This window comes from Acanthochromis polyacanthus, chromosome 8 (genome assembly GCF_021347895.1).
Source record: "Acanthochromis polyacanthus isolate Apoly-LR-REF ecotype Palm Island chromosome 8, KAUST_Apoly_ChrSc, whole genome shotgun sequence".
Classification (NCBI taxonomy): Eukaryota; Metazoa; Chordata; class Actinopteri; family Pomacentridae; genus Acanthochromis; species Acanthochromis polyacanthus.
Window position 1 is genome coordinate 7,675,641 of NC_067120.1, and position 25,742 is coordinate 7,701,382.

The 25,742-nt window shown below is 39.9% G+C and overlaps 1 protein-coding gene across 2 annotated transcripts; it reads right to left on the reverse strand.

Annotated features, from left to right (window-relative positions):
- Window positions 1–84: 84 nt before the first annotated feature.
- Window positions 85–24,762, reverse strand: washc4 (WASH complex subunit 4). 2 transcript variants are annotated; one of them, XM_022213761.2, is made up of 33 exons: window positions 24,584–24,762; window positions 21,383–21,522; window positions 21,213–21,266; window positions 21,046–21,111; window positions 20,674–20,719; window positions 20,511–20,578; window positions 20,343–20,425; window positions 18,820–18,862; window positions 18,613–18,716; window positions 13,331–13,451; window positions 13,096–13,219; window positions 12,876–13,003; window positions 12,534–12,694; window positions 12,316–12,442; window positions 11,099–11,224; window positions 10,886–10,993; window positions 10,651–10,797; window positions 10,482–10,561; window positions 10,035–10,140; window positions 9,773–9,889; window positions 9,478–9,646; window positions 9,035–9,189; window positions 8,871–8,945; window positions 5,955–6,059; window positions 5,709–5,843; window positions 4,836–4,944; window positions 4,682–4,748; window positions 4,409–4,495; window positions 2,561–2,708; window positions 2,306–2,402; window positions 2,020–2,216; window positions 1,723–1,819; window positions 85–1,063 (listed from the first exon to the last, which is right to left on the reverse strand). In XM_022213761.2, the coding sequence occupies exons 1-33, from the start codon at window positions 24,642–24,644 to the stop codon at window positions 1,002–1,004; spliced, it is 3,513 nt and encodes a 1,170-aa protein (XP_022069453.1). In that variant the 5' UTR covers window positions 24,645–24,762; the 3' UTR covers window positions 85–1,001. The 2 variants fall into 2 exon arrangements, with proteins under 2 accessions (XP_022069453.1, XP_022069452.1); XM_022213760.2 differs by having other exon boundaries at window positions 85–1,066.
- Between the last annotated feature and the right edge of the window lie 980 nt (window positions 24,763–25,742).

The window sequence follows — 25,742 nt, forward strand, 5'->3', positions numbered from 1 at the left end:
ACTGTGTGTGTTGTTTGTTATAGATTTGATCAAAGTCAGATCTCCAAGTTATTCTGCAAAAATCTGCCAGTAAAACCCTTCACATAATTTTTAATTTAACAGGTTTATTGTTTACATGAGAAATCATTAATAAACACTGAGCACGTAACCTGTTTTAAAATCAAATGCAGTATCCTAACTTTGAACTCCTAAATGAGTCTTTACATTCTGCTCAAAGTGCAACTTTTTATTAGTCTAGAAAGACTTTACTGAAGTTTGATGTCCAAGCAAGTTAATTCATGGAATGTAGCTTCACATGTTGATATAGATACAAAACTGGGAAAACAATAAAAAATGCAATGATACGCCTCCAGTGCAGCAGAAAAATAATCAAACTTTAGTACTGCACCTTAGGTGTTAGGATGAATTATTTCTAAATCTGATTATCAAAACAAGTATCCACAGTTTAGAAAGGCACAGACACACCTCAAGTCATACGACGTATAAAACGCACAAATAAGGGCACACAAAATTACACCATGAAACATTCTGAAGGAGTCCTCATTAAAGGCTGTGAACAATCACAACTGGTACAAAAGACACCAGCGAAGAGGCAGCAGAGCAGGTCAATTAGAACAAAGACGCAAATCAATCCACAGTCAACTCATCTCTGATCAGCAGAGGACGAACAGACAGCTGTAGAAAAACAATCCAGACCGATGTATCAAAAGGAAAAGATTGGCTTTCATCTCAGACTTGTTACACCAGCTGCCCTTTTTTTAAAATCGTTCATGTAAATGCTACAAATTCAAAGCCAGCTGTGGGACGTTACAGATGTTTCTGTAGAACGGAAACAGAAAAAGACTCGTCATGTAGCAGCAGTTCACACCTTCTTTTCTAATGAAGATCGCTGCATTGTTGTGGGACATACAGAGGCTGAAAGCATCATCTGTCAGTCTGTTATCCCTGAAACACACAAACACACATCAGTGCAGCTCGAGCTCTTCTCTTCTCCGCTCATCTCACTTCAGGGCTTGTTGGGATGAAGTGGAGCCATCTGAAGAACCTTCTGCTTTAGCAGCTTCTTCTGGTGGGAAAATGATGGAAAACGTTACTTTTGATACACAGAATCCATCATTCATTAACCCTCTGAACAAAAAAACAGCCCACAGCTCTAAGAAATATGTTATCTGTTTTAAAATGTTCCCAAACTGGATCATCCACCACAAGCAGAAAGACTCACTGGACTGTCAACTCTCTGATGGTCCGGGTTTGAATGATACACTATCTTTATATTTGTTTTTTGAATTGCCCCATATGAGATGCACAAGGAGATATGTAATGTTACCTAAAATTAGTTAAATATCCCACTTCTATCGGTATCAGCTGATATCGGAATCGGACAATATCGGCATATCGGTTATTGGCAAAAAAGCCAATATTGGACATTCCTCATTATAGCTGAAAAATCTATTCCAAATTCCAGCCATGGCGGTGCCGTTTCCACAGAGGTGTAGGACTTATTTTAGTAAAAAATGAGCTCACATGAATAAAATTGTGAAAGGAGCAAAAAACAAACAAAAAAAAACAACTAAAGAAGTGCTTGGGGTTCAAAGGTTTAGTCATTATATAATCTGTATCTAATTTTGAAAAACCATCTTCAAAAAGCCCGTCTAGGAGGGTGGATGTGGCAGTAGTTTTGCATAATTAAAGACTCTATTAACGGCCACAGCAGCTCCTAACCTTTATCTTTCTTCTCCTGAGTCTCCTCGGCTGCAGTCTTGTCGGCTCTGAAGAAGATCCGAGCGCTGCTCAGAGAGAAGTAGAGAAGCTCAAACTCCTGCAAGGAAAGAAAGAAGAGGAAACATATTTCTACATCCTGGAACAAAAAAAAAATCACTACAGCAGGTTCTCAATAAAGATCTCTGTTGCTACAATACAATAGCTAATATAATAGCAATAACTTAACATTTTAAAGGTATATGAAAGACTTCTTTTCCTAGAACTGACATGAAACCTGACAGATCAAATCCACGGTACCTGGAGGTAGATGTCCAGCCTCTTCTGAGTGAGATTCATGGTTTGCAGCAGCTTTTCGTCCTGACCGGCAGACTGAACGTTCTGCTCCTTCGCCACAGCGTTCAGCTCCTTCTTGTACTTGTCTCTGACAGCCTGGAACCAATGCAGAGAGTCGAACTCCAGATACTGGTCCAGCAGCTTCAGGATGTACGCAACACCTGACAGAGGCACAGAGGAGAGCGAGTCAGAAACGAGAACTAAGAATGTTTCTGCAGTTGCATGCCATTTATCCCGTTACCCCACTCACCCATCGCGAAGCCGTCGTCGGTGAAAGCAGCTCCATTTTTGTTTTTCTTGTTGAGTTTTTCCTTGCAGCTGATGGAGTGCTCCACGAAGTTCACCGTCTAGGAGGGAAATTAGTCGAGTTTTAATGACTGAAAGACGTGTAAGCAAAGAGAAAGAAGAAAATGCTGCAGAAAAAGTAGGTAAATACAAGCAAATATTAAGCAAACAGAATGTAAATTATAGGGATTAGAAACAAATCAGTAGTCTGTGCACTGACCAGCGGGGGAACGATCATGTAGAAGTTCCTCAGGTGCATGTTCTTTGCGCTGCGGAACTCAGGAGCAAACACTCCCACCAGCATCTTGAAGTACTCCGTCCCCTCGGCAGAGTTGCTGGTCAAATCTCCCAACACTGAGTCCAGGACGCTGGAAAAGACGCACAGTGTTAAAGGAAGGATGAGGCTTCCTGTTCATTCGTCTGGCTGCAGCGCCTCCTGTAGCCGTAAAATGTGAAGTACACCCAAACCAAGTGAAGCACAAAGTTGGGGTGCGTGATAGAAATGTTGGACCAAAGTTTTGCAGCAGACAAGCCCAATTCAAGCAATAAATGGAAACACACAAAGTACGACTTGCTACACCAAAGATTCACAAAGTTTTCAGCCCCTCAATCCTAAAAATAAAGGTACAAGTGAATCACAATCCCAAAATCCCCAGAGCTGGTTAGCAAACAAACACTGTGCTCATGCGATATTCAGGTCCATCCAAACTCTGGTACACAACAGCACAAAAGCCTATCAGCAACAATATTATTTTAATACAATCTAGTACCAGAATATACCAAAGAAATCTATCTGTAAACTGACTTCACATCCAGCATTTAAAAGCAGAAGATTAACAGATATAAATGTGTTTAACAAGCAGCATTTACCTTTTATTTTGTGCTTGTGGAACAGTTCTGCTTAAATATGCTATTTCTAAGCTTTTTAAAATTTTCTTTGATTTCTGGAAACAATCTTGCAACTAGAGATGGAACGTTCACAAACGAGTCAGTCATTTGAACGGCTCTTGGTTGATTAGGGAGGAGGAAATATTAGCAGTGGGGAAAAAAAACACCCACAAAATGAGCCGGAGTCAAAGAAAATGTAGCTAGTTTTTATTGTGCCACAAAGTTTTTAGGTGAGGAAAAATTCAAATCAGGAATCTCACTGTCAAAGTGTGGGGATATGGCACCACCTAAAGGGATGTTTACAGTGAAAACACAAGCTAAATTAGAATCAGTATTTTAGAATATTTCCCACCATCTGAGTATATATTGGTGGGATGTGAAAGTCTGAATCATTCTGATCCATATTGTATCTTATAACTGCTACCTGTGAAGGAAAAATGACTTGAGGTAGTCCCTCATTGTTGTTAGTTGATGACATCCAAATGCCGGTGTGTTTGCTAACTGCACCCTAAATCAGGTGTAGGTACCAAGCTACCCCAAGTTACTGTACAGGATGTCACCCTTGACCCCCGTTTCTCCTAAATTGAGGATGCAAACATGGTTATGGCTCTCTCTGTTCCTAATATGGCTCTGAGACAGACAGATGCTGAAATAACATAGAAGTGAAAGACAACTGTTTGTAAGGGAAACAAGTTTTAGTGCTGTATTCTTGTCCAGATGGATTCTGAACTAACAGTCCTGCCTCCACATTTGGTTTGTAGAGTAAACATGGCATGCCTTTCAAATGGAATATATAACCAAGGAGAGAGAGACTCCTTAGAACTGGTGCTGAAAATGCTGGCATGAATGCTACTTTGCTGTATCACTTCTCCTGACGTCAGTAAACTCTACTCTCAACACAAGTCATCTGAGTCTCCAGAGTGTTTCTGAGTCTGCCGCAGAATTCTCCAACACTACCAGTGATCGTTTCCCCTGGTAGACTTCTAAAAAATTAATGATATTTTAAACAAAACAACAAGCCACTCTTTTAAACAGCTCTTTGAAAGGAACGGTTCCCTTCAAAGAACCATAAATCCCATCTCCACCTGCAACATCTCGTGTTTTGCGACCCTCAGCTCTGGAACCACTGTGCTACTCAAACAAATTCAAGCGCTACTTTAGTTTAGCTCTTCAAACTTACCTGCCAGCTCTCTGAGTGTCCTCTGACAGTCCCTCCTCCTTCACCAACTCTTCAAAGTTGACGATATCCTCCAGGTCTGGGACAAACCTGGAGAGAACGTAGAGACACTTTTTAAACACTGTGTGACTGAAAACACTCATTTCAAATCAGATTTTGTCTCATAATTATTCAGAGTTGCAGTAATAGCAGCGTCTAGTCAAGACAATGAGGCTTTATTTGACTCATTAAATCACAAATTTATACAAAATGCACTTGATTGAGTTTGTCTTTTACCTGATGGCGCTGCTGCAACAGTGGAGGCCTCCGGATCGGATCATACGCACATAACCCATGGCGTTACCTGAAAGAGAACAGTGTAAAGTGGCGTTGTCGTTGCCTGCACCTGCAGTCGAATGTCTATGATTATACACCAAGAAGAGTTTCTCACCGATCTGGCTGATGAGCTGTCTGAACTGATCCAGGTAGCTCTGTCCATCAGGAGTGATGCCCAGCTTCCTGATGCCACGGTTAAACTTTTCTGCCCGCTCAAATGGGTACTACAACGAAAACACAAACAACTGAAGCTGAACAACAGCTGGCAGAGAGCTGCACGGTAGAAAACAAGATTATTAATTTAAAATACTGGTTCAAGAGCAAGAAGATGAGAACAGCATCCCGTTGCCATTTCCAGTCCTGTATTCTGTCCACTTTGTGTTCATTTGTGCTTCCCATAGTCTCAGTTTGTGAGTTAGTTTTCAATTATGCAGATTTCCTCGATAATTTTCAACCATTGGTCCTTTGTTGGTGGACCTGCTTGCCCCCAGTTTCTCATTATGGCTTTTTTACATTCCACTAGCAGTATTTAGACTAAATATCTGTCATTTCCCACCACAGTCTCTTCAGAGAAATTACAAAGATAAAGCATATTGCAACTCAAAGGGATCTTATAACCCATTATTGGTTGTTGATCTTCACATACAGTTTCCCAAAACAGTTATTTTCTGACATTTCCAAAAAACACGTGTGAGCTACATCGACTTCTCCACACTAACCGTTAATTTTTTATCTTTGGCGTAATAAAGAAGCGTGCCAAATTTTTACAGGAGAATTCAATCCATATCCACAAACTAGTGGATGTGTGATGAATCTTTCACATACTAAGCCAAACATCATCTTCTCCCAATGATGTTTTATGTAATTAGCTGTTTGTTAATCGTGCAAATTTAGTGTGTGACATATTGCTGTGTGCACTCTATTTTAGTGTAATGTTGTGTTTATGTTCTATAAATGGAAAAATGACTACATTTGGAGCAAACTTTACCTTCTGATCAGACTGGTCCTTTGTTTCTCTGAAGAAGCGTATGTCCTTGATGAGCCTGGACTTGATGTGCTCGTCGTACATAAACTGACTGAAGATGTAAAACTTCTTCCGCAGAAACTGGTAGGTGAAATTGACCTGAGAAGATGTGCAACGGGCAAACAAAAACATTTGATTAATCCACATCTGAGATATTAAGCACAAACAGACAGACTAGAACACACTCTGCTGCCTCTACTGTAAACTCACTGTGGTGTTCATGATGCCTGTGCCGTGTGTCCGGATGGAATTGGCGATGTGACGGATGTTGATGGTGTTCAAGTGCTTGTTGTTACTCGCCTTCTCTATGAAGATCTGTCGAAAAGGAACAATTTCAGGTGAACTGAGAAATCAAAGCTGCATGTGAAGGTTCATGGTATATCTTAGAGGTAAAACAAAGGCAACAAGACTCGGCCCATTTCAGCTCATCCCGCCGTGTTCTTCGGCTCATTTCGGCTCCTCCATTCGTGTTTGTAAACACCACCTGAATGGCCGGGTGGCTGCCGACTCTGACGTCACGCTTCACTTCGTTACATAAACAGAAGACAAGATGCTGAAGACCGGTGTTTGGGAATTCTTCAATTTAACTAAAGACTACACGAGGGCAAAATGTGGACCTGGGAGACCAGACAAACAGCCGTCGCCGTGCCGCCGCGTGCACCCCCCCGGTCGGACATTACGGGGCGGAACGAATATCCGGATATTCGTCTTTAATAGGGCCCGAATATTCGGAGGCCAGAAACCACTATTCGGGCCAGCCCTAGTTTCTGGAAGACCTTTCACCTCTTATACTAAAGGCTCCTTTGGTTTTAACACAGAAAATCCAGAGACCCTTTCTAAAGCTGTAAATTTGGTAAAACACTATTTTACAAGACAGCTAACCCCAAATTCCCCTCCAAATGGAACATCTGATCAGATTTTTGCTCATAAAGAACCACTCACGGCTCTCTTGAAGACAACAGGATGCCTCCTACCTCCCCCAGAATCTCATAAGGGCCATAAAGTGTCAACTGTGAGGAAAACCACATCTCTGGAGAAGCTGACTGGCATTCTTTATGGTGACCTTCTGATCTTTCTACCTAAAACAAAGAACTTGGTATGCAGGAATGACCTGAAGAGTTTGTAAATCAGAACATTAAGGGAATGCAGCATCACCGGAGTGAAGATCTGGACTCAGTCTCTGATTCCAGGTTGATCGGGACCAGTGTGGAAGAACACATTGAATTTGAAGTGTTTGTGGAGAAGAAGAAGACACAAACACCCCCTCCTCCCCATAAAAGACAGAGATTCTTTTTACTCTAAGCATATGTTTCTTATTTCCTATTTTTCTTATTACTGAATGTATATGCTTCTGCTATGTTATAAATTTACTTTCATGTAGTCTAAAGTCTACAATCTGTAAGTTTACTCTCATGTTTACACCTTTTATTATTATCATCTCATGAACCATAACAGATAATCACATTGTGTTTGGTGTCATTCTAATCACTTAATCAGTGCCATTTCAGATCTGTGATCATCATAAACATTGAACAATTGGATTTGTACATTAAAGAACGAACTAAGAGTAAGTTCTAAAGGTTTGTGGCCTCTGGCCTCTCCTGGACAGTGAGGATCAACACCACCCCTTGGGAGAAACACATCCCTGACTGTTTAGATGCTGATTTGAATTTGACTCCAAAACTTTCCATATAGAGAAAAGTCACTGAAATACAACAACTCTTGGAAAAATGCAACTGGGCTTAAGAATAGAATCCGCCTCTTGAGAACAAAGAGCAAAGAGAAGATCGGGATAGAAAAATAGATTTTTGAATTAGGCTTATTCATAAAAGTCAAACTAAAACAAAGGTTTAAAACTCCACACATTTAAAGGTTATGCGATTTTAATCTAATACATTTTTGTCAAATTCAGGGAATATTTACATGTAGCTCTCTGTTCTGTGTGTGCACAAAAAAAGAAAACAATCAATCAAACAATGTTTACAGCAGTTCAGACTAATCCAACTCTTTCCATCCAAATAACAAGGGGTGCTCATTTGAGGACAACAAGATGGACATTATGGCGAGAGAAGACTGATACGCTATTATTTCTGATGTAGAAGTGTGTGTGTGTGTGTGTGTGTGTGTGTGGCAGTGTGACTGTCTGCGCGTGTATGTGTGTGTGTTGATAGGGAGTATGATGGGGGCAGGAGTTGGGAGGGATGTGGGACATTGTCTTTTTAATGTCTGTTTTTAACTTGTTAAGCACTTTGTGCTACTTTATGTATGAAAAGTGCTATAGAAATAAACTTCGATTGATTGATGATTTGAATAAAGAGTGAAAGAATACATCTACCTTAAACAGAAACTATCACTAAACAGGGGAAGTAGTTTTGACATCACTTCCCAGACTGATTAATTATATGTGAACATAACAACACTAGACGGCCACTAACTCTCAACAAGAGCTGTGGTGGAAAAACTACTGTTTTCTTTGAGAATTTTACCCACCGAGTCCGGTGATACTGAAATGCTGTTTTTTGAGTGGTTTTTTTCCTCTGCACAGAGAAGTTTAATCATCACAGGATGCAGAGCAGTTTGCAGAGGAAGAAAAAAGAATACTGAGTGAGTGCTGGATATGAGGATAGGAGATGGGAGTAGAGAAGTAGAAACACAGGTGTCTCCTACAGCCTTGTGATTAACGGTTGCTCGCGCATACTCCCCTTCATATCACACAAAGGGCTGCTTTTCAGTTAAGAAAGTTCAAACGTGTCAAACAGTGGTGTCACTGTCAAAATATGAGCACAGTCAATTAGAACTGAATATGCCTTTAGGAGTAGAAGTGAAATGTTTACAAGAAACTGAAGCAAATACAGCTGTCTTTGTTTTCGCTCTGAGGTAAAAGCACACTTTGTGGTTTAGGAGTGAGATGTTGAAGTTAAGAAAGTTTCAGTTTTTTTTTCAGTTAAAGTTCAAACACGAGTCAAACAGTGGTGTCAGTGTCAAAATATGAGCACAGTCAATTAGAACTGAATATGCCTTTAGGAGTAGAAGTGAAATCTTTACAAGAAACTGAAGCAAATACAGCTGTTCACTCTCAGGTAAAAGCATACTTTGTGGTTTAGGAGTGAGATGTTGAAGTCTTACCTGGTTGTTGAGGTTGTAAAGGTAGCGTGAGACAAAAACATGAATGTTCCTCATGATCTCCAAAACATCCAAACCCTGAGGAGAACACACAAAGGACACCATTAACGAATCGTTCACGTAAAAGTCCACCTCTGTCATGATGTGTGCAGTGCAACCATTCTGACCTGCTCCAGAGTCTGGCTGGGCAGATGTGCTTCTGTCATCGTGAGTCCATAGCGCTGAGTAGCCAGATTTCTCATCTCACTGTAGGTGGCCCAGTCATGGAGAGCGACAGTGGTCAGGTTGTAGAACGTTTTATCCAGGTAGTGGGTCACATAGGCTGCAAGGATTTTAAAAATAAGATTTAAAAAAAAAAAAAAATACATCACCTTCAGCACTATCTCCCCATTTATCAGCAGGTGTCAACCTTACACACTACACTGTTACCACTAGCATGATTTACTTAGTTCTACAACAAATATGGTTGCAGTGCATGCTCTGAGGAGAGGGTAACATTCAAAAATGGCTGTTTTGATGACAAAAAAAAAAATAAATTTTTTGGGTACTCTCCCAACCCCAAAAGGAAATTGCACATGTGCATGAACAATTACGAACAGGGGGTCTGCACCTTTGATATGAATGAAGCGGTTGAAGAATCGGATGGGTTTGAGGGAGAAAAAGTGGGCCAGGTCCTTCATGCCAACTTTAAATGGGTTCCTGTCGTCCAGTTTCAGGTGGGTGTGAACAGAAAGACGCAGGTCCTTCTCGATTTCCTTACAAAGTTTGTCGAGCAGGTGCTGAAGGAGAACACAGAAACTATTTCTTACACATGCTTCTAAATCAAATATTCCACCATTTGCACCACATACTGTACATTTCCTCTTTCTGTTTCTTATTTATTCACACATTTAATCTGTTCTCACCTCATTGAAGACATCCATGATCTCCTTGTCGTAGCTCTCCAGCAGCTGGTCGCATGACTCCATGTGTTTGGTGTGCAGCATCGTTGGCACACTGTCCCTTAGTGCACTAAACATGTACTGCAGGCACACAGAAACCCAGAACAATCAATCATCAGCAGAAAGAAAAAATGTAACAAAGAAAGGACAATTTATATACTGCATATAAGCAGGTGTTATGTTTTAAATCCTCAGCTTTATGTGCATTAGAAGCTTGTCTGCTCACGTGTATCCGTGCTGCGTCCACAGCGTTGTCGTACACATCATCCAGGTAGATAGGAAACACAGCTCTGTGCCAGTAAAGGAAGCTACAGTCACACTGCAGCTTTACCCTGGAAAACAAAGAAAAATAATCTCCGAGTATGACTCAAGAATGTCACAGCAGGTTAAAGAAAACATGTAATTAGTTCTATGAATGTGATAATTTGTGCCATAATTTTACACACTGATCTAACAAGGTGATGTTTGAGCACAAGATGTCGAAAGCTGCCTGCCACACTGGCTCAACACCAATCACAAAATGTCTAAACATCCGGCGGTTTTTACTCTGCCTGAATGATTAATCACTTCGCCAGCTCTTGGCAGATGAACTAAAAGTGGATTACGTCATGCACTGCTTGCAAATCTTCCTCTTGAAATTTTGTCCAACATGAGAGGAGCAAAGAAATCCCACCTTTCACTCAGCTCACTAATCAGATCCAGCTTCTTCAGCACAAGCTGCAGCGGAGGCAGCTCCTCATCTTTGAAGGTTTTCTAGAAAAAAAGTGAATACAACTAAGAATCAAGTGAGACAAAAAGGAAGCAGAAGTACGCAAGATTACTGACATCTCTGAGAAACGCACCAGCTGAGTGCCGACACACAGAGCCAGAGACACCACCAGGCGTCGCTCCTTCGTGCTCGGTCCGTTCAAAGCATTTTCTGCCAGAACCAGAGATGAAAGCACGTCCAGCCGCTGCTCGCTGTACTTTTTGTCAGAGATCACCCTTTTCTTCAGCGAGAAGAAGAGACAGTGTCACATAAAATGGAAAATGTCCTGTTAATGCAAATAAATCGCTTCTTTTTTGTGTTGTATGTACCTTGGCCATGCCGATAGCATTGAGAGCATGTGACTGCAGGTGCTGAGTGATGTGAGAAACGGAGTCAGCTACAACCATGGAGCGCCGGTGAAACGTGTGCTCCACAGCCTGAAAAAGGATCACAGGACAGGATCCTATTAGTTTTAATGTAACAGGCAATACAGGCACTGGTAAAGAGCATGAACAAAAAAAAAAAAAAAAAAAAAAACACACCTTGAGCAACTCAACCAGTCGACAGAGTGCTTTGACAGAAGTCTTGGTCATGGGCCGCTGCATCGACATGTACATGTTCATGGTGGTTTTGATGATGGTGCTGATGCTGTAGGCGTACAGGATGCCCTATGAAAGACACCAAACACAGGAGGAAGGAAGTCATATGTCTATGCAAAGGTTCAACTACTTTTTGTACCATTTCATGAGGCGGGTTTATCATGAACTGAAACAGGAAGCATTTATAGATAAATAAAATAATGGATCAATAAAGCCATTTCTCTGTTTTTGCAGAACTCTCTGTGCACCTTAAGTGAATCTGAAGGAACTCATCACCAACTGAACTTTTAAAAACCAGATAAAAAGATTTTGCAGCAGCTACTTTTCACACTTGTTGTTTTAATGTAAATTCTTAATCTTGTGCTTTAATCTAGCATGAATGTTATTTATTTTGTTGAGCGAGTTGTCTGTTTTTAATTGTTGCAATTTTAATGTTTTTCAGGTTGTTGGCTTGGCCAGGCTTCCCTTAAAAAAGAGGTCATTGTATCTAAACAGAACCAACCTGGATAGATAAAGGTCAAATAAAAAAGTGCATTCACAACTGGATTTAAAGGAGAATGAATGTAAATGCCGTGTGATGAATTAGTCTTCGCAGTCTCATGATCTGTGGTCCTACTGAGGGTTGATACAGGATAAAACTACTAGTTAAAAGTCTTTACTTGTTCACATAAACCCAAAGACCCGAGCTACTACTGTTAGCAGCTGTGGCAACATATGAGCACTACTTGTATCAAAAGGTCAAACAGTCAAGATTACCTTATTTACACTGGATGCAACAGAACTGCAAAGCTGAATCTAAACAACTTGCAACGTGTCACTGTGACAGCAAACCGATGTTTACACCGAGTGGATCACAGAAACCAGTGGATTAGCCACGTTGTTTAAATCAGCAAGAGAAAAATAACAGAAAATCTGGAACAACAACCAAGCAAAGACTGCACAAAGTTATGTTTTGACTACTTGATTATGAAATTCTTCGTAGCAATTAGCTGTGAAACTGCTTCTGAGGTGGTCTGTGTCTCCAAGTCGCGACATGATTTGATCCTTTCTGGGTTGTGGATGAATTTGAGTTCCTGCTTTTAAGTAATAGACGGGTTCAGTTTGGTTACAAGTAGCACATTTTATTGTGACCCGTGAAGACCTCTACGGTCAGCGCTCACCTGCACAAACACATTACACCTGCTGTTAAGGTCTTCTGCCAACTTGTCATTTTTATGCTCCTTGGACAGGATGGATTCCATTTTCATCATCCAGGAAGTTACAAACACGTAGTAAGACTGAACATCCCTGAAGAGAAAGACAGCAGAAATAACCAGACTGTTAATCTCAGCATCACAAGTTCATGGAATAAATCCTGCACATCTTTGGTGCTGCTAACTTCGTTAGTGTCTGAGCTCGTTGCTGCAGGTAGGCGTCTCTCTGCGCTCTGATGCCCTGGAGACTCTTCTTGTCCATCAGTTTAGCTGCAGCTGGAACCTTAGCAGTGAGGAAAGCATCTGGAAACCAGATGATGTTTGCAATCAGAGTGACAGCTGGAACCTACAAGAAAATGTGGAGAGAACCCCACATGATTAAGAAACACTAATGAGGAAGGGCAGTTCAGAATCAGAATCACTTTTATTTGCCAAGTATGTGAGCACATACAAGGAATTTGACTCTGGTATTTTACAGTACAGTTGCAGACAAAATAAGAAAAAAGGCCAAAAACGTTTAAAAATACCTTTTTACAGATGTCCAGCAGTGCCTTGTAGAGCTTTTTGTCGACACTCCTGAAGATGTGAAAGTGAAGCACAAAGAGACCACAGACGCCGGCGTATTTATCTCTCTGGTCGATTTCTGAAGGTTCACCTGAAAAACAACGCAGAAACACAGCCATAAATCTATTTTAACCTAGAAAAGAAAGTAAGTGAAAGCAGCTAATCCTACGAGGAGAAACTGACCAATTTTGGATTCAACGTTTGTAAAAATGGTGCGAATGTTGAAGGCGAACTCCTCAGCGAAGGCACTGTTCTTGGCAACAGCTACTCCTTCCCCAGGATCATCAAACCTCTGCTCCACACAGGCCTGCCAACGGTGTTCAGAGTGGTCTTCAGTCAGGGCTTAAAACAATCTCTGTCATTTGTTTACACAATAGTTCAATCCAGACTTTACAAAAAACAATTCATCAAATCTAACCTGCAGTATCATGCCATCCAGCAGCTGCCCCTCCAGCTTCAGCAGAAGCTTCTCGAACGGTTTCAGTTTCTCTTCAGGAATGGAAAATTTCCCAGGATTATGGTGTACAGATTTCAGCAGCCTATAAACAAGAAACACATATATGAGCATAAAGTGAGTGTGCTTCATGGTTTAATGAATATGGCTATAATAGCAGGTAGCAACATACACAAAATAAGTATTGTTCTTGATTAAATGTACATATTTAACATATACAACATATATAACAAGGCAGGGATCCATGACAGGGGATCTCCACATGGGGGAGTAGGGGACTGTTGAATATATGGTGGGGCTTTCCAACTTAACATTAGTATCTGTCTTCATCTGCCAGCCTCATTTTGCTGCAATTTGCTGGCGCTACAGTAAATCATAAAGCTGCAGCTGACTCTCCTGCCTTCATATGTTGAACTAGTTTGTTTCTAGAAAATAATTGTTGCTTTCAAGAAGAACAAGTCTTGTGGGCGACCTGAAGATTCCCTGGATCATCTTCAGAGTTTTGCTCCAACACTTTCTTAGATGAACATTTTTGATGATTAATAACTAACTGGACATTGAGAGCATCTCCTGCTTGTATGACCGGTTTCAATCAAAGGCTGTCCCTCAAAGTCATCCAGAATCTCTGCAAGTTTCAACAGAGGAAATTTCACGTCTGTGAATATGTGATTGAGATGAACTCGGACGGCTTCATAGGAAAAAATGAGGCAGCATTCAGGAGTGGAGACAGAATATTCTACAAACACACAAATTACAGACCAGAGACAGAAACTAAAACAGTGGTGGTGGCTTTATATCTGAATGAGCACCCTCACTCACATTTCTGTGAAAGTAACATTTCTGTATCACTTTTCACACTGGATAAAATTAAACTGCATTCCATTATATTATCTTAACAGACAGGCACATACAAGTGATGGTGGGGAAGTTTCTTTCACATTTCACCACCAATATTGGTCCAAAAAAAATGTTCCGGAGGGTGCTACTAACAGTTACAATCACAAAACACCTCTCTTTCTCTGACCAAAAAGTAATCCATTTCTGAATGACAGAATGTCATCCCTTTGACAGATAAAACCAGCAATGCTACATATTCCCTGTCTGAAAGGAGCTATAGACTGACAAACTAAACTGCTGCTAACAACCAATCTTCAGTGTGAATACTCTCAGATAGATTACCACCTCCATGGTAAGTATAATGCCTCAATCTGACAGATCTTTAACTAACCTACAGCCTATTGTACTGCACTTAAGGAAGGACTTAGGGACTCCTTGTTAGCCTCCTGTGACTTTTACTGCTGCCTCCCCGACTCAGTCTCTTTCAACACTCCCTCCTGCTGATTGATAAGACGGGTATCAGACTGATCACCCCAGGAGCGTCGCCGCAGATCCTTCCTTCCTGCTGGTAACCGATTCTACAATCATAACTGCTCCCAACAAACCACACATTCATTTAATGACAGTTAGCCAACTGTGACGTACAATTTATTGCATATTCTTAAATTTTTGTTGTTAGCATCCCTTTGGACTTCCATTTTTCTTATTTATATTGCATATATATATATATATCTCAAGTCTTTAATTTATAGTTGGATTTTTTTTATTTTTCTTACCGTCACTTTCTGCTGTGGCGTTGCAAACGTCCCCCTGTGGGACTAATAAAGGATATTCTAATCTTCTCTTCTGTCAACAGGGTGCTCAGGAGACAAAAGGTGTGAAAACCTCCAGATCTCGCCTCATCAGCCATTTGAACATCCTGCTGTGAAAAATCACTACCAGTTTTCTCAGGTATTTGTAACAAAGCACTACAACTTTGCTGAGTTGGTCCATCATTTCAGCTCCCAAAACCGTTTTTCCCCATAGATTAGAATGGGCTTTTGGGGGTAACTACTCAAGACAGTAAGACAAGTCCACATACAGTAAAGGCAATGTGTCTTTGTTACCGTATTCCCTGTTATTTCCAAACATTTGATAAACAAAACTGTCTATTACGGTTAAACAAGAAAAACCCCAGCAGGAATATTTTTGAAATTTTGAATTCCTACCATTTTGACACTGTTCTTTGAGAGGTACCTAGAACTTTTTTGGGGCATGCCAAATCCTTTCCTTTGTCACACTACGGCATCTAAACAGCCAAGGGACCTGTGCTGTTTGTGAACTGCAGGTCAGCCTTTAACTCTGTGCTACCAGAGCTCCTGCAGGTGACTCTGTCTGAGTCATCAGGCAGAATGGAGCTGCTGGTAGATCACATATATCCTGACAAAGAGGGGTCAGCGACTGGGTCAATATATAATTGAGGGACTTTTGAAGTCCATGGGATATATCTTGCATACATTTTTATTAAAAGGAAAGAACTAATGTTTTTTATGTTCGTTATGATTAAGTCTTTACAAATTCCATCACTATTTATTATGGAAACAATCACCTATTAATAAAAATTACTGGATATCAAGAAAATGTCAATTAAATAACTGTCCAAATAGCGGCAGTGGTGGTGGCCTTCAGGTGTAACATGACCTCCCTACGCCTCCTCAACCTCAGCGGCTCTGCTTCCACTGCGGAGTTACTTATGAGCATCATATTAAGGGACCTTAGGTGGGAGAAGGTCATGTCTCCATCACTAAGAGAGCTCAGCATCTGAACAAATTCAGCCTGCCACGGGAATCCCTGAGACAGCTGCAGTCGCTGCAGGAGATCTACAATAGAAAGGTCATCCTGGCAAGATTATGGTTGGCCTCTCTCACTTTTTTCTGCTTTTGCCATCCGTCAGAAGACTAAAACACTCAATAACTGCAATAGAAACTGCAATTTGAACAAAACATCACTGTCTCTCTTGTGCCTCAACTTTCACGTACAAAAAAAGCATCTTTGCAGAACTGTAAAATGTTCACAAATCTCTAATATATTGTAAATATTTATGCTTCCTCAGACTCAGTTGGCTACTCATTTACATATTCAACATGTTGGCTTCCTCTCATTAACTCATTTATTCTCTAAGCTTTACTTTATTGTTTTCTTGTTGTCCTCTCCTTCTTTAATTTATGTACATTCTGTGTATTTCTCTAGTCTTTTGTGCACACACAGATTCCTTGTGTGTGAGACACTCTTGGGGAAAGAGCGATTTCAGACAGAGGTGTGTGTTGTGTTTTCCTTGCTTTCCCACCCCTCCCTCTTCTCCCATCCCTCCCCCCTGCCCTCCTCTGTCCCTCTCAACCCGCCTGGCCAGCAGGCAGATGGGTCCCCCCTATTTAGAGCCGGGTTCTGCTCGAGGTTTCTTCCCTGTTAAAAGGGTGTTTTCCTTGCCACTGTCGCCTTTGGGCTTGCTCTGGGGGTCAGGCATATGGGTTCTGTAAAGCGTCTTGAGACGATTTGACTATAATTGACGCTATACAAATAAAATTAAATTGAATTGAATTGTGCATGCGTGTTGTGGGGAATATTCATTTCTACCCTTACTATTAAACTATTACATTTTAATTAAAAATACTCATTATTTATAACTCATTTAATCAATCATATATTAGTGTGCTTACAACCTATATTAATCATATAACCAAGTATATTACTAGTGTGCTTATGAATGCATTGTTTAAGCTTTGACCTCTCGCCTAAAGGAAGTGTCAACCTAAGATAGATGCTTCACACTCTTCAGCTAAAGAGCCTTGCGGTTACACATGTCCTTTAGCTAGAAGACGGATGTAAAGTACCCCATATTCCATCCTTGCCTCGCCTCAGGCTTCTCGCTTGTTAGCAAAGATAAGAACAGATATAGGTTGGGCCAACGGTTCGCAGATGAGGGTTAGACATCCGTTAAACTGATGGAACATTTTGTGAGAAGGGGGGCCATGTGGTTTCAGAGATGTGCTTGCACCTGTCACGTGCATACTGAAGGCAATGAAAGGTCAGGAGGTTCAGACAAAGGACATCCTCAAACAGGAATAAAGGTGAAAAGTATTAGACCGTAAATACCTTTAGAGAATGAAAATTAAAGTATAACGTTTATGAGAAACACTTAAAAGAAAGTGAAATCAGTTATGTCCTAAATAACAGTAAAATGGGGACAGGCGTAGAAATCTTATATTAACCTATGAGGATCCTAAAATAAAAGTAAGGATGAAATTAAATGAATCTGCCTTATATGAATTATTGAAAATTATTGATATTTTTGTGTTTAATCATTTAAAATATAAATTGAATAAACTAAATAATAAAACTCAACTCAGCATAAATGAGCAGAAGCTGTAGCCTAGCTGCGCTAGACCCAGCTCTTAAGACACAAGGGTATAGGAACACTCGACAGGGAGGGAGGCGGGCTAAAAGGTTGTCTTTCAAATCCCTCTGCAGCAATTGGTTAGGTATACAACCAATCAGCGCAACGAATAGGCTGACGGAGTTCCTAGAGCGCCGGATTGTGGCTAAGTCCCATTAGCTTCCCAACCAGCGGAGCCAACTGGTATATTAAGGATTTGCCATATCCCGTCGGCATAAGTCCAAATACGTCTTTCTTCTCAATGAAAAACTTTAGTGCCGTCCGTTGTTTATCTTTCAAGTTGAATTTTAGCTTCAAATCTTTAAGGGTTGTGGCCAAAGCCGAGTCAAAAGATAACTGTTTATTGGATGCCGGTTGTTTCTGTCAGAATCGTCACGCCTCTGTCGTCACTTAGTTACGCCCGCCTTCTGACTCTACACTTCATGGTGATTCATCCGGCCAGTTTTAGGAGAATCCAACCTCGAGCCTTATGGAGGGTAACTAGACCCACCCTGGCAGAGAATTAAATTCGTTGCCGTGGGTTGTCTAGCACGGCCAGGCTACAGAAGCTGAGCTCTTTGTCTGTACAAAGGTTACAGGGAGCCACACCTTAGGCTGACACACACACACACACACACACACACACAATTCTGATTACAGGATGAAGACGGCTCGGATTGGACGAAGACTGAAGACATCCAGCAGAACTTCCTTAGTTTAGACCAATTAGATAGCTGCAGTTAAAAACGTCGTTTTCAGTTAAAAACCTCTGTATTAGGGCTAGACAGGCATTCTCTCTTTGTGAACAGCTGCATGCAGAAATTGTCTTAGATAGCCAACTGCTGTCAGCTAGATCAAACGAGAATCTGCATGCATGCATTTTTGATTATCCAATGCTTACTACATATTCTTAAATGAATATTTTTGAGTTTGAGTCTTCATTGCTTCTGAGTGGTTCCTCAATAACAATCCAAGAATCCGTCCTGACAGTGTTCACCTTTTGTACATCTTCCAGTGGTCCTTCAGTGTGCCGTGATTTTCCATAATCTCATCGAGTGTGAGGAGAACCACTAACAACTCCCCCAGATGTTCATACACTATCTGCCAAGCAAAAAACGAAGAAGAAAGGCGATAAGCAATGCTTCCAGTTAGAGAGAATACGCATTTAAGTCACAAACATAAATCAACAAATCTTAAAACTCACCTGGAAATGGACACCTGACGACTCAATGATTTTTGTCGCACTCCTAAAAATGGAGAAGAGAGATAAGTTTGTAAAATTTACGTTGTGTTATAATAGAAGATCATGTAACAGGCAAGCACAGCGGCCTAGTCTGACGACGTGTCAAAAAATAGTTATGTCAGCACGACATAAGCTTCAAGAATTTCTGTGGAATCCATTATTTAACTATTACATGTGCCTTAATTGGTTCTGAGGGCAAAAAGGCATCCTCTCCATGTAGAATAGACATCCAAACATTACCTCCTGTGTTTTTCACATTTTATTTCTGATACACATCTTATCCAGGCCATTGCTACATACCATATATGTTAACACATTATCAGACTATTCTATTAATTACAGGGAATCATCCCAGTGTTGACTTGCTGCTGAATTATACAATTTAAATATATCATAATTTTGTCTCACTGATGTTCATGATAGGAGAGAAGAATCCACATGTTTTAAGAGAACTGCACATGCTTAGCAATTTAACTAAATTTCTGGATGTGTAGAAAAAAAAAGTACTTGCAATACAAACAATAGAGGATCCTGTCCAGCTTTTAATTGATTCGTATGCTCAGAAATACACAGTCAGCCATCTTTAAACAAGCTTCTTTATACATTACGATGAAAATACTTAACATATGCTGCTCATTGTCTCCTATGATTCTCTGGAAAAAGAAGAAAGTCTACATATTATTTTCCCCTGAGGCCTGCACTGGTCATGCCCCAGGGTCAGATTAATGCTCCATCTCCCAGTTAATCGTCTTTTATTGCCGACATGGGGCCTCATTTCACAGCTCTCACATTGCTGCGGTTTCTCAGTCTGATATTTTTATTGATCTAAGTTTAAGGATTGTGTCTTTGCTTGGACTGCTCGTCTGGGGGCTGATGGATACATGTTGTTAAAACACTCACATGACATACACACAAAACCCACACACATCTAAAAAAATACACAAGTAAATGATGAAAACAAGGATAAGATGAGCTAAAGATACAAATAACTTTTTCAACAACATGTTTATGAGGATATATGAAATATATTTATTTTTAATTTGAAATATGTTTTTTCAGTTTTTTTTTTTGCCTGTATTAGATAGGGTCAAGGAGGAAGGAAATAGAAAGGGGATGACATGCAGCAAAGGGTCAAACCAGGATCTGCCTTTGCACACAGTGAGCGACTGCATCAATAAATTATTATCAGGATTATATTAAAAGTGATACGTTGGGAAAAACTTCTTCCAGATGTAACCGTCATGGCAGAACATAGAGCTAATGATGATGTTTTTGTCAGATGTCGCTGGAACAGCTTTATCAGGGAACATCAGTCTTGTGAGGGAAGTTAAGACAACAGTGATGAAATCTATCAGTGATTGATTGTTTCACTCTCTACACGAAAACGAAAACAAACTCTCTCTACAACGGATGTATTCAAACTGTTCCAACAGGAACAGTACAGTGACTGTGTGGTGTTTCTGGCTTGTGGTCACAGATCTTACTTGTTGCTGTTGTAGAGAGCAGCCAGCTGATGAACGATGCTGACCACCACTTCATGACATCTTGACACGAAGCAGGACAGCTCCTATAGAAGGACAACGAGAGAAACAACCAGTTGCTTTCTGGGCTTCGGTAAACAATGTAATGGCAAAAATTATTTGAAAATTCACCTGTAGAAATGAGATGAACCTGCCCATCTGAATCTGAGACTCCCCTTCAACCACACTGGTGTCAGACACTGCAACACAAAAGCACACATCTTATTTTATTTGTCTATTAAAAAACACTGGGCATGAAAGGAATAAAAGTAAATAAGAATTGCGGATAAATTACCTCCCTCTCCGTAATACAATAAGCCATTGTAAAACTTGGTTTCTGCCTGCAAAGGAACAGAAAACAGGGTAGAATAGTGTTTCACAGAACACAGCAAACAACAGATATGGTCTTTTGACATTAGTGGCGTTACGGATAACCACAGGGAGACACCAATTCAAGCCACCATGAGGAGAAGGTAGTAAACACAGAGGTAAGTAAAATTAGAAGTAAAAAAATAACACTGAATGAACTCAATACATGCAATGTGTCTGTGACTATAACTTTTGTTTTTTCCCCACAGTAAAACTCCATATAGTCCCTTTTAGCAGAAGTAGGCATTTATGACAATAATAAAAAAAAAAAAATTCACAGAGCAGAGACTGTTCTTACCTCATACTTGAGTTTCTTAACTTCAGTACAGAGAGCTGCATAAACTGTGATAACTTTGTTCAAAACCTGCACACAACACACACAGTCATTAGCAAAAAATGCATAAAAACAACAGTGTGGACCTGAGATTTAAAATATATATACATATAGATTTTGTTTCTATTTACCTTGTTGTCTGTTTTAATCAACTCCAACAAAGACGACTGCTCATAAGGGAGAAGCTGCAACAGATCAGAAAGTATTAGGAAGGAAGTTACACAAGTTTAAATGGTGTAAAAACAATGAAAGACTTTTCAGTTTGACATACAGCCATACATTACATGTTTTTGTGTTTTACCTTCAGGGCGATGGGGTCCAGAGTGAAGTCCCACACATCTCCAATGGAATCATCCAGAGCCTCTTCGATACCCTTCAGCTGAGACGTGTACTCCTCCAGAAACTTGCTGTAGTTCTTCAGCTGAACTTCTGTGTGGATTTCTGTTGGGTGGAAGGTTTCACATTAGCAGCGACTGAGAAGAAACATCCGTTTTCAGTTCAATACACTTTTTCAATATATTTAAAATATGATGGAGCGTTACCACATCAAAAGTGCAACTGACACACAAGAGGAACAACACGCATTTGTAAAAAAAACAAATGATAAAACAGCTCAACTTCCAGGTCAGACGTGCTGCTGTTGTGGAAAAACCCTGTATTTTCTGTAATCTAACAAAGATGTGTTGACTGTGTAGTTTCAATATGTGTGCAGTGTAACCTTGTACCCAGCGACTGCCAGGTGTCCTGGCTTACGTGCAGAAAGAACGGTAAAAGGAACTTGTGGTTGGGACTGGCATGAAGCCCGGGGGACTATACTTCTCTTTGAGGGATGCCCCCTCCCAACCTTATTATTTTTAATGATGTTAGATACTCTCCTGACACCATTAGAAATAAGACAGAAAATCTAATAGGAAAATACCTAAAAAGAACAGAACAAAAGAAGGGAGGGCTGGGGGAGTGACAAAGCTCCCAGCCAAAGAGTATAAAAAGGTGTGTATCTTGGCACATTTCAGACACGTTCCTGGGATCATCTCTCATCTGTTTGTCCTGTTTTTGAACAGAATAAACATTTTTCTTTTTGGCATCTGAAGATTGGCTCCTGGACTCTTTTGCTGCCTCAGCTGGTGAGACTTAGATTATTTTACTCAAGAACCTAGAAATAATTATTAAAGTGTCAATGGTTTGAACTAGGCAGCCATAAGAGATCAATAAGTAGTGGACAATTGATCCAATCCACTACACTGCAAACTGTAAGATGTGTGTATTAAAAAAACGAGAAAAAAATTTACCCAGTGACTCCTGTGATACTGAAATAAAACACCTGAGAAAATAAACTGTCTTTTGAGTGTTTTATTAGCTGCACAGAGAGGGTCAATCATCATAGAGAGTGGAGAGCAGTCTGCAGAGGAAGAACAAAGAAAACTGCCTGTGTGCTGAATATAAGGATAAGGACAGAAGGTGGGAGTAGAGCAGTAGAAACACAGGTGTCTCCTATAAGCAGTGATTAGTTGCTGCTAGCTATACAGGACATACTCCCTCAGATAAAACACAAGGCACAGTTTTTTTAGTTAAGCAACTTCAGACATTGAACACAGGTCAAACAGCGGTCTGAGTGTAAAAATATTAGCATAGTGAAAAATGACGATTACAGTCAGTTAAATAAAAGTGGATATGCCTGAATCAGTAAAGGGAAACAAACATCCCATCAAAGAGTCAATTTGCTGACATTAAATAAAATTGAATAACAGAATTAGTGTCATATTTCATAAAAACACAATTCTTTTCTCTTTTAAGTGTTTCAAATTGTGATTTTTATCTTATCTTTTATTAGAGAACTGTTCTGCCCTATTTGAGTCTGTAAACTTTCTGCTGCTTTTTACTTCAGCACTGGTACATTTTATAGAAAAAATACTGCACTATTTATTCCATAGATACTTGGAATTCATAGGAGTGTCTAATAAATCATTATTAATTATTAATCAGTATATTTAAAAAGGGACCATGCACAATAATAAACATAAATGTTGTCATTTGATGTATTGCACCGAAGTCAGCTTTAGGCTAATTTCCATCACAATATTAAACTTTCACAACAAAAGCTGGACTTTTAAAATAGAAATAACACGTTAAACATTACACACTCACACACAAATGCAAATTAAACAGACATCAGTGGTTGCAGTTCTGGGTGTCCTTAAGCAGGTTTTTCCAGTTTTTTTGTTAGTTTTTTTAAACTGCCGATAGAAACACAGTTCTTAATTCTAGCTTTTACAGAAAAAGCTGACTGTCCGAAGAAGATACGCTGAAAAGGTATTGAGCAGTCACTGGTATATCGTTGTGGATTCTATGGATTGTGCCGAGCGACACTGAATAAACTGGCACAACTTTCCTAAACACATCTACAAAATTAAGACAAGCTTTTCTTAATCCCACAGTGGGGAAACTTATAGCATTACAGCAGCAAAAATACTGCAAACATTTAAGGAATGCAGCATAAAAATAAACCAAAGTATACACAAGTACTCGCTCTAAAAATGGCATTATTGTACACATCAGTGATGCTTCAGAGATTTTTTTGAAGAACAGAAATACTGATAGAAGTATTGTTGTTGCACTGGCTGTCTATATTATCTACATTGTCTTCATGAGATCTTTATTTTTCAGCCTTATTGTGCTTTATGTATCCAGTTGCTTTAATATGTAAATTTCCCTGAGGGGAGATGAATAAAGTTTATCTTATGTACATGTGATAAATAATGTAATATAAGAAAATCTAGTGTTAATGATATTATATGTAGTGTACCTATGAAAATGCTAGATTAACCGAGGAAGCCCCGTATTTAAATTATTGCTGGAGTAAAAGGAATTAAGTACTTTGAGGAAATATATTTAAAATATGAGTAGTGGAGAAAGTATTTAGGTTATGCTGATGTTCAGAAGTAAAAACAGAACTTTAACTAGCTTACAGTAAGCCAAGACATCCTATAATTTAGCTTCAATATTGACAGTTAAGGCTCAGTGTTTATGTTTATATGGGTTATCGTTTGCTAATAAACGAAACCAACTAGCGAAACTATTTGTATTTCGTGAGCCAGGAAGAGGAAGAAGCAGCGAATACACGACGTGAAACCCGAAATGTTGGGTAGTTTTGTTTCCTTTTTAAACAAGAATAAATGCGAGCAGGGTTATTTGAGCTGTCAAAAGTCACCGACTGTCCGTCAGACTGATCAGCTGGATGTGACAGGTAACGCTTGCTAACTTAGCCACCGCTAACTCCCAAATACACGACATTAACAGCTTGAATCCACTATATATTAACCCAAAATTATCCCGAAGGGGTGCATTTAATGGGCAAACCTTTAAATTAAACTGTAAGAAGTGTTATTCATCCAGTATATACACGAAGCCCGGTGCTGAAGCATCCCGCTAAGCTAGCACTGGATGCTAATGTAGTGAACTTTAGCCCGTCGCCGTTTTTCTCAAGACGACAAAGAGGACTTACTTTGAGAACCGTCGTCAAAACGGTCAAACTCCCAGTCTGGAGCGATTGTTTCTACTGCCATACTGACGCAGCTGTTGTCCCAAAAAAACCCAAACAAAGTGCTGTTAAAAAGTCGGGCTACACGATCCCATGATAAACCTTATGATTTTTGTGAATGGCCGCAAGTGCTCATGGGATATGGAGTCCAGAGGAGCTGGCTGTCCGAGGATAGATTGAAAGATACCAGCAATGTTGTACCTTTTTTGTAAATACCAGCAGTTTTTGCACCTTATTGTTTTGACCAGCATGATTTGCACAATAATTGCACATTATTTGTAAGTTGTTTTTCGTAATTGAAATCCCCTTAAATTTCTGTCCATCTAGCTATGGATCTATCTTTAATATAAATATCCTCTATTCTGCCATAAATGTGCTCCATTTTGTGCCACAAATCTCTATAAAAAAATAGAACATTTTACTGATAATAACGTATGAAATATGACAGTATCAATGACAAACATTTCTAATAATCAAATTTAGTAAATATAATAGTAAAATGGTGTTGAATTGGGTTCAACTTCACTGTCTTAATTGTTCCTTCTCCTGCTCATCCTCATAGAGTTTGGACTCTATCTATCTACACTCAACAAAAATATAAACACAACTCTTTTGTTTTTGCTCCCATTTTTTATGAGATGAACTCAAAGATCTAAAACTTTTTCCACATACACAATATCACCATTTCTCTCAAATATTGTTCACAAATCTGTCTAAATCTGTGATAGTGAGCACTTCTTCTTTGCTGAGATAATCCATCCCACCTCACAGGTGTGCCATATCAAGATGCTGATTAGACACCATGATTAGTGCACAGGTGTGCCTTAGACTGTCCACAATAAAAGACCGCTCTGAAATGTGCAGTTTTGTTTTATTGAGGGGGGGGACGATGACACTCCTCTTCAATGGCTGAGTGAAGTTGCTGGATATTGGCGGGAACTGGTACACGCTGTCGTACGCCGATCCAGAGCATCCCAAACATGCTCAATGGGTGACATGTCCGGTGAGTATGCTGGCCATGCAAGAACTGGGACGTTTTCAGCTTCCAAGAATTGTGCACAGATCCTTGCAACATGGGGCTGTGCATTATGCTGCTGCAACATGAGGTGATGTTCTTGGATGT

Excerpts from the sequence above, each read along its gene's own strand:
- washc4 (XM_022213760.2), bottom strand. The coding sequence starts at position 24,644 with ATGGCAGTAGAAACAATCGCTCCAGACTGGGAGTTTGACCGTTTTGAC. Across the intron at positions 10,141-10,481 it reads ATTAGTGAGCTGAGTGAAAG|GGTAAAGCTGCAGTGTGACT; the intron begins GTGGGATTTCTT and ends TTTGTTTTCCAG. Across the intron at positions 6,060-8,870 it reads TTTACAACCTCAACAACCAG|ATCTTCATAGAGAAGGCGAG; the intron begins GTAAGACTTCAA and ends CCTTTTCGACAG.